The following is a 9,700-nucleotide window of genomic DNA, read 5'->3' as shown; positions in this document are numbered from 1 at the left end:
TTCTTTCTCCTCCCTGAACTAGCAATCAGAACATCAGAGTGGCTCCTTTCTCTCCCTCATTCCCCTCACCTGATGGGTCATCAAGGTTTATCAATTCTTTCTGGCTTTAGTCTCCAATCCAGTCTCCACACACTCAATTAATTTCTAACCTGAAATCTTCATTGACTAAAGCAGTGCTTCTCAAATAGCAGCATCAGAATCACCTGGAGAGCTCATTACACAAAGATTGCTGGTCTCCAGGTCTAGGCTTTCCAATTCAGTAGGTCTGGAGTGGGACTGAGAATTGGCATTTCTAACAAGTTCCCAGGAGATGCTGATGCTGCTGGTCCAGAGAACACACTTTCAAAATGAATGGCACATTGGTTCTCAAACCTGAAGTGGGCATTAGAACATATTTATACCTTGGCTCACTCCTGACTACTGAATCAGAATTTTCAATGGAGTGGGGTAGGCAGACATTTCTCAGCTTAAAGACTCCACAGGTGATTCTGATTCTGAGTAACAACTAGGAATTCAATGATTAACTCCTGGACCTGGACTGTGCCTTCTTCCCAAGGCTTAATTTCTCACCCCTGGCTTTCTATCCCGCTTTCCAGTCACATGGAACCAGCATGCAGTCTGATGATTCCAGACCTGTGTTCCCTCTCTCTGAGCCCCAGATCAATTTGAGCTACTAATTTATGCATCCATTCATTCACTGACCATGTAGCATGCACAAGCCTAGCACCCAGTGTAGGGCGGAGTGTGGTGAGCACTACAGATGCAGCTTTGCCTCATGGAGCCCACACTGTTGCTCTGAGCTCCTCAGCATCCTCTGCTTCCCTTTCTCATTTCCCAGGTAAATACTTTCTTGCTAGACTGTAAATTTCATGAAGGCAGGGACCGTGGTCTGTCTTTGTAGGTGCTAAATAAATATTTGTTCAGATTAAATTGAAAAGCTCTTCCCCTGACCCAGCCTTCTTTCTTTCCTTTTTCTTTTTTTAAATTTGAGTATAGTTGACACACCATGTTACATTAGTTTCAGGTGTACAACTTGGTGATTTGACAGGTTTATACATTATGCTATGTTCACCATAAGTATGGCTACCATCTGTCCCATTACATCACTATTACAAGATCATTGACTATATTCCTTATGTTCTGCTTTTCATTTCCATGACTTACTCATTCCGTAACTGGAGGCCTGTATCTCCTTTTTCCCTTCACCTGTTTTGTCCCCCCCCCTTCCCCCTCCCCTCTGGAAACCATCAGTTTGTTCTCTGTATTTATTGTTCTGAGTCTGCTTTTTGTTTGTTTATTCATTTTTTTAAAATTCCATTTATGAGTGGAGTCTTATGGTATTTGTCTTTTTCAGCCTTACTATGTCACTTAGCATAATATTCACTAGGTCTATCCATGTTGTTTCAAATGGTATGATCTCATCCTTTTCTATGGCTGTATAATAGTCCATTGTGTATATACCCTGCATTTTCCCTATTTATTTATCTACTGATGGACACTGAGTATGCTTCTGTGTCTTGGCTATTGTAAATAGTGCTGCAATAAACATAGGCAAAAATATATAGTGGGAAAAAAACAGTCTTTTCAATAAGTGGTGCTGGGAAAACTGGACAGCCATATGCAAAAGAATAAAACTGGACTACTTTCTAACAGCATACACAAAAAAGAATTCAAAATGGATTAAAGACCTAAATGTGAGACCTGAAACCATAAAAATCCTAGAAGAGAACACAGGCAGTAATTTCTCTGACATCAACCATAGCAACATTTTTCTAGATATGTCTCCTAAGGCAAGGGAAACAAAAGCAAAAATAAACTATTGTGACTACATCAAAATAAAAAGCTTTTGCACAGCAAAGGGAACCATTAACAAAACAAAAAGACAACCTACTAAATAGGAGAAGATATCTATAAATGATATATCTGATAAAAGGTTAGTATCCAAAATAAATAAAGAACTTACACTACTCCATACCAAAAAACCCCAAATAATCCAACTTAAAAATGAGCAAAAGACCTAAATAGACATTTTTCCAAGGAAGACATACATATGGCCAACAGACACATGAAAAGATGTTCAACATCACTGACCAAGCCTTCTTTCAAAAATCCTCTCCCTGCTGTCATTCGTAATCTGCTCCAGATCTCCTACCATAGTCAGAATTGAACTATGTCTTCCCTGAGCCGAAGCCCCTACCCAAATAACGGTTTCTAACTCAGCACTTGTGATCCTTTATTCCATGTTGTTTATAAACTGGCTCCTTCTACCAAACTGTGAACCTCTCTTTTTTGCCTTTAATCTCTATACTTCATATTAGTAATATTTGTCAAATTAATGACTGAAGTCAATTTTGTCTTCACTTAAGCCTATTTCCGAATGTTTTTGCTCAAACTTCCTTTTGGCTTTAATGAAATCTCCTTAAGACTCTTCAATTTCTCCATAGTAGAAAAATACCATAATTAAATTTCATACACTATGGAATATGCACAACATAGGATTTAGAGGGGGGAAAAATGTTTATCGAGAGTCTGAATGAAATCCTCAGAGAGAAGGCAAAGCATGACTTTTTGAACTGTCTACTGCATTCAGACCCAGGGTCCTGCACTGAAGTCTTAGCTCCAACTTAAAAAATCATCCTGGGCATGCCAGTCACCCCAGCCTTTTTACCTCCCAGTTCTATCATTTATAAACTGAACAAAAGACATGGTTTGTGATAGACAGTAAGTCTTGACAGCAAGTAGGATGCTACTTAATGAATTAAACAGCATCTTTGAAATTCATTTAAAAAATGAAATCAGACAACGTCTGGATAGAAAGAGGTGTCAAGAAAAGAGATGGTTACACTTTACAAAATATACAAAAGGTAAGTGTTCTTGACAAACTTTGCTCAGACCATTGTGTCATTCACATAGTAGGCCTTCAGTGGATATTTACTAGGCAAAGGAAACAAACAAACAAAAAAACAAACAAAACAACAAATCTGTAAGTGTTTTCATTTAACTTGGCAGGAATCAAAAAGCACCAATCTGCTCCCATAAATAATCATCAGTGATTCGTGCATTGCATGTCCCTCCAGGAAGCCATAGTTTCCCGCTTTGTGGTGCTGGAGCCAGTGCCAATGGTCTCCCATAGGTAAACAACTCTTACTAGCACTCACACAGCCTCACATATTCAGAGAAATCTTCCTACCACAAATATTCATGACTGTTCAACACACAGTTCATAGTTGTATATAAGCTCTGTTCTATCACTTTGCTACCCAACTTTTCATTAAGCCAGAGGGGTTAAAATTCATTTCTTTAAGAAATATTTTAAGTTCATTTATTTATTTTGAGAGACACGGAAACATCCTGAGCAGGGTAGGAGTAGAGAGAGAGGGAGAGGGAGAAAGAATCCCAAGCAGGATCCGTCTACACGATCAGCACAGAGCCCAATGCAGGGCTCAAACTCACAAAACTGAGATCATGACATGAACTGAAACTGAGCATCAGATACTTAACCGACTGAACCACCCAGGTGCCCTGAGGTTAAAATTCATTTTTCTACACTTGATCTTAGCCAAAAGTCCAAAAAACGATTAAAATTCATTTCTAAGCAATACTGTGGTTATGTAAACTTCCTAGAAATTTAAGATCACCATTCTATCCAGCTGCTGAGTTTTCCCTGGAGTAGCTTATACATTCTTTCAACCACATACTGATAGTGTGCATATAGACATGGGGAGGAAATAAAAATATACAAATTGTATCACCAGCTTAATTAAAAAAAATTTTTAAGTTTAGTTATTTATTTTGAGATAGAGAGAGAGAGTGCATAGAGAAGGTGCAGAGAGAGAGGGAGGGAGAGAATCCCAAGCAGGCTCTGTACTATCAGCACAGAGCCTGATGTGGGGCTCAAGCTCACAAACTGTGAGATCATGACCTGAGCCAAAACTAAGAGTTGGACATTTAACCAACTGAGCCACCCAGGAGTCCTTAATTTTCTCTTTAGTAGATTGGATGTCTGCATATGGAATGAAGACCCTAGAAAGCCCACACTATTCCCACAATTGCTTATTGGAAACAATGCTCATTCTATGCAACAAAACTAACTATTAATGAAGTTTATGTATCATTGGAGCAGATAATTTTACAAGGCGGTGTTCTTAAGGCTCCAGAATTAAGGATTTGACTGTGGGAGCAGGGAGTCTCGGGGGCAGGACACCCCAGATAACCTCACCCACATGCATTCCTCAAACAATGCTTTTCTGTATGTAAACAGAAAATAGAAAGGAGTATATGGTTTTTGTCTTTAGTATTAAATAGCTGCCTTTTCTTCAGTACGCTCTTAAATTTCTGCACAATGCACAGCCTTCAGCACCCTAAGGAGCATAAACAAAGGATATCAGGCAAGTTCACCTACTCCCACTTCACAGAACAATGCTTGTTGTTAACTAAGCAATTCCCAGGGCAAATTTATGATTTTTGAAGCCCAGAGTAAGTACTCAGGTTGGGTCCTTGGAATCTGAGGTCAGAAGCACGAGGTGCCCGCTCAGTCCCCAGGGCTTTCAGAAAACATGAAAATGTGACCTAAAGTTTGTGCTTGCATCTACGCCAAAGACTCTTTAGGCACAGAGAGAAATTAAAGCACATTAAAGCCTCAAAACAGCTTATTGTTCATGCTCCAAGACCTAACCTTTTCTTTCTGATATGCTGCAATGCTTTTCTATATACATAATGTATCTGTATGTAAAAAATATCTTGATAGAGAGGAACCTGGGTGGCTCAGTTGGTTAAGCGTCCGAATTTGGCTCAGGTCATGATCTCATGGTTAATGGGTTTGAGCCCCATGCTGGGCTCTGTGCTGACAGCTCAGAGCCTGGAGGCGGCTTTGGATTTTGTGTCTCCCTCTCTCTCTGCCCCTCCCCCACTTGCTTGCATGTGCGTGTGCATGCTGTCTCTCAAAAATAAACATCAAAAAAAAAAATTTTTTTAATATCTTGATAGAGCAACAAATTATATAGATTTGAAAATTTGAAATTTGAAAATTTGAAAATTTGAAAATTAGGAAAATTTAGTCCATTTCCTAAACAGAATTATAACCTGCATCATTTTCCCGTATTCTTAGACCTTAGGTTATATCACAAGACAGAATTTATAATCAGTACTTAATTTATCCCAAAATATCTGTAACTATATGCATTTAAAGTGTAAATGCAAACAAGTGCACAAAAAGATTTCTTTCTTCCTGCCTTTTCAGGGAATATTTTGGCTACAGTTAAACCCCATATGACGCTTATTAACATGTATGTAATGGAACTTGAGGGAACAGTTTCTCCCCCTTATTGTCTGGCACAAGTATAAAAGTGAAATAGGTTACTGTCCCCATTTTTATGAGTATACTTATTATTAAGTCATTAAAATAATGAAATAATTAAATTTAATTAGTATTCTTTTATTCTTTAATAATCACCTATAAAATAATAGAATTGAGCCAGAAAAGAAAAAAAGAAAAAAATATATATACATGCAGTATTTGCATAACTTGAAAGTCATTTGGAGGGGCGCCTGGGTGGCATAGTGGGGCGCCTGGGTGGCTCAGTTGGTTAAGCATCTGACTTCAGCTCAGGTCATGATCTAACGGTTTGTGGGTTCAAGCCCCGCGTTGGGCTCTGTGCTAACAGCTCAGAGCCTGGAGCCTGTTTCGGATTCTGTGTCTCCTCCTCTCTCTGCCCCTCCCCTGTTCATGCTCTGTCTCTCTCTGTCTCTCAATAATAAATAAGTGTTAAAAATTTTTTTTTAAGTCATTTGGAAATATCTGAAAGTGTGAGTTATTTATTCAATAGTATAATTGAACATATTATATATAAATTGAATATAGTATATTTGGGTATTTAGTACAATGTAAATACAGCCATGTGTGTCAGGCTGAGGGAAGCTGTTGATGGATCACTGAATTTGTTGGGTCCTTTCACATACCATGGACAATTCTAGTGCTAGACTGTTATTCTAATTGACTTTATGTGAATGCAACTGGCTAACCCAGTGTCTATGAAGAATTATTAAATATCTATGTTTTCAGGAAAACTATGTAGTACCAAATTTCCAGTGAGATTTTGATATTTAAAAGTCCCTTGGATAGACTTTAAAATAAACGGTGAAGTTTAAAAGGGGGAAAAAAAACACTGAAAAAAATTTATGAAGAAGAAAGACCAATACTATAAGCACAACATAGTCACACAAACATTCCCAACATCACTACTTTGAAACAGAGATTGGAAGCTTGCAAAAAGGCTGTTTTGAAAAAAAATAACAAGAAAGTTTGGAAGTTCTGGGTTAGATGAGAGAGTCTGATAAATCCACACTCTTCCATTCTGGCACAAATGGAAAAGAACGTAAACGCCTACTCTACTGAGCTTCGACTGGTCTGTTAGCTAAGGAGGAAATGCCTTGCCTAACACTAACCAGTGGAGAATCATTGAAAAAGTAGAGATTAGTGAGAATAAAACAACAAAAAGAATAGCTCCCTACCCGTTGCCTCCCACTGAATGAACTTTTGACATATCAGCAAACTCTTCTTTCCTCTTGCTGCTGCTGGTATACTGCTCGCTGTACAGCTTTAGGGACATCTGCTCAACAGCATCTCTTTGTGCTTCCAGGTAGCATAGCTGAACCTCAGCCTGGAGAGAGAAACAAAGGGGAATTGCTGTTTTAATCCAGAAGGAATGCATTTCAAGTGAGGTGTAACAACTCAAAGAATGGGAATTGTTCACATCATTATACCGTTCCTTTTTGGGTTGGATTTAATGGGATCAGCTGGGCATATTACAGAATTATACTTTAGATCTGAATCTTATAAGTTCCTCCTTAAAATATGACTTGAATAAGTGAACTCTCAGAAGACTCAGTAAATATCACGAAATATCCCTGTGATCATAATACTGCATGATGAGATTTTACATAAAAATTCTGTGAAATTCCTTAATAATATTCTTCCTTATATTGCCACATATGTAACATTTATTTTTTAAAGATCTCCCTCAAACCCATACATTTTCATGGACATATATTCTGAACGTTTCTCATTATCTTCCCTGAGAAGAATAAAAGCCTAGTACAAATTCTAATGTATCTTCAATAATGAAAATAGACTTCCTTTGTTACTTTTTTGGGGGGTCCCCTGTATTATTACCTTAATTTTAAAACAGACAGAATCATGATTTTGCTTACATGTTGGTTTGAATTGTTAAATCTTTCATAGTTACTTGGGGCTTACTGTAGTAAAGAGAGGTAGTAAGTTCACCATGCTGTTTTCTATCAAACCAAGGCCAAAAGAATGCTGAATAATATTTGGCATGGAAATTTATTGAATAGATGCTTTATTTATTGCAGCTGTTATGATCCCTGTGGCTTTAGGGTTCCCCAGAACACCAGATGAGACCGGGAATGCGTGCCCATGGTAGAGGGGAGGGAGAAATGCTGACTTCATGTGCACTGTGCACCAAAGGAAATCTTATTTTCTTTTGGCGTACTTCACAAAATCCATCCATGTCTGTTAACATTTCTGATAAGCCTTAAAACTGCTACTTCTTTCTAATTTAATTACATATTGTGTTAAAAACAGTTCTGGGTCAGCTGTTGGGTAGTTGCCAGAATTCTGTAATGTTTAAGAAAAGCCAAGGCAGACACGAGGTCCTACTTTTTGTGAACCAGTCAAGGCCTTTTGCCTGCTCTCTGGCTGTATAGACTTGACCACGGAAGAAAAACAAAACAAAACAACAATAACAACAACAACAACAACAACAACAACAAAAACAGTGTTACAAAGTGGCAGCTGCTTAAAACAGCAAATCAGGACTCTGTAAATGAAACGGGTAGTTTATGAAATGTAAGATCTCTGAAGTTCGTATGTTGTTGCTTTCTACAAGCAGCTAATTATGAACGCTCTAGACTATGGAGGAGGAACTTATAAAAATGCTAAAATTACTATATTTTGATCACTGAAATTTCAGAAATCAATTAAAAGCTATAATCGATATAATGGTTCATGTGAATTTTTCTTGCCCAAACTAATTGGAAAGTAATAGTCAAAGAACTTAAAAACAATAATCCTCCCAAATGCCAACCCCTTTTATCCTTCCCCTCTTCCAAGCTGTAGGGATAATAAAGAGGTGTTCCCATACCATGTATTCTATTGGAAAACCCATTCAAATAATGTTTCTCCACCATTAGGTGCCAAGGGACATGTCTGATCCCTAGAGATTCTCATAAGTTTTTAAACATCCTAAGATAACAAGCCAGACCATCCTCATTCTGGATAATGATCTCACAAATGTGTGTCACTGGTCACAAAAAGAATCATCAAGAATGAAGTCAACTTAATGTAGACATCACTACTATAGAAAAATAACTGGAACTCATCCCTCAGAGACCCTAGGCCATTTCTGTGTACAAAGGAACACACCTCTCATATGACAGGGATACATGGAAAGGAGTTCAGAGAACAATGCGGAGAGCAACTCAAAGATAATTAGTCACCTTATGAAAATGATTGAAATGTTGTAATGTAAGACTTTTATTGCACAATATCTCACAGGCATTTGACATAGGAAACTTCCCTGCACTAACAAAGAGATGAATTAGATGGCCCAAGTCTTTCCTATCCATCTCTATTTCTCTCTCTGCTTTCAATGATTCATTCCTAAATGTGATGATAAAAATAGAACCCAAATAGCTCCTTCTGCTAAGGTTGAATGGCTGTGCCAGTCTAACTCTCTGCAGACTGGTTAAATTTTTCTCATAGTATATCTTAGTCCAAAGATAAATTTTTAGGAGGAAGATATGAAGAAAATATACTACTTTAAAAAACAGTAACACTGAATCTCTGATTAAAGGAATTTTATTTGTTAGCATTTATGATAATAGTGGATACTCTGTAAAATACTATATTTTACAAATGGTAGCTCAACTTGATTAAATAACATTACTGTTATGTTATCAACAGAATTTGGCAACTTACTCATTAAGGAAAATAAAGGAAAAAGAGGGTGCAAATACAGTGACAGATCAACTTGTTACTTCCTGGTTGCTGAAAAGCCTATGGTGCCATCAATTAAAGTAGGTGTAAAAAAACAGCAATATGGATGGATGAAACAGATGATCTGGATTTGAGTCTTTTGGTTTGAGGTAGTGGTGGAACACCCAAAAGGAGATGATCAGTAAACAAGTGGAAAAAATTAAGTCTGATATATAAACCTAGAAGCAATGGCTGACATTAGGAGAGGAAATGAGAATGCCATGGGAGAGAGTATATGATGACAGAAAAAAATATCAGTTCTCACTTATTCTACTCCAAGTCTGCATTACCCCTTAGCTGACCTAATGTGATGGATTCTCAGTCACTCTCCTTCCTTCCTTCTCTACCATCACCAAATCTGTTTTACAGATGGTTCACTGATTGATTTCTGAATCAGAGCTGAGATCACTAGTTGTTGTTTCAGGGCTTAATTCTGGATTGCTTTTCTTTATTTATACTATTCTCCATGGCTTTCACTGAAATCTATATAGTAATGGCTCCTAATCTTTTCTGAGCTCCATATTATACATCCAAGCAAACACCTGACACTGCTCCTTGGATTTACTTTAGGCACAAGTATTCAAAACTGAATGCTTCATTCTCATCCTCACCACATCCCCCAAAACATTCTGCACTTACGTCCTT

The 9,700-nt window shown here is 37.7% G+C and overlaps 1 protein-coding gene across 7 annotated transcripts in view; it reads right to left on the bottom strand.

Moving 5' to 3' along the window:
- Window positions 1-9,700, bottom strand: part of AKAP6 (A-kinase anchoring protein 6) — a 558,374-nt gene that overhangs the window by 142,661 nt on the left and 406,013 nt on the right. For all 7 annotated transcript variants that reach the window (XM_078448340.2, XM_060619471.3, XM_060619475.3 and 4 more), the window contains one exon: window positions 6,511-6,659. In XM_078448340.2, coding sequence (XP_078304466.2) covers window positions 6,511-6,659 — 149 coding nt within the window. The remainder of the gene's footprint in view (window positions 1-6,510; window positions 6,660-9,700) is intronic.

Source organism: Panthera onca, chromosome B3, assembly GCF_046562875.1.
Source record: "Panthera onca isolate mPanOnc1 chromosome B3, mPanOnc1 haplotype 2, whole genome shotgun sequence".
NCBI classification, from domain to species: Eukaryota; Metazoa; Chordata; class Mammalia; order Carnivora; family Felidae; genus Panthera; species Panthera onca.
This window is presented reverse-complemented; position numbering and strand designations above follow the sequence as displayed.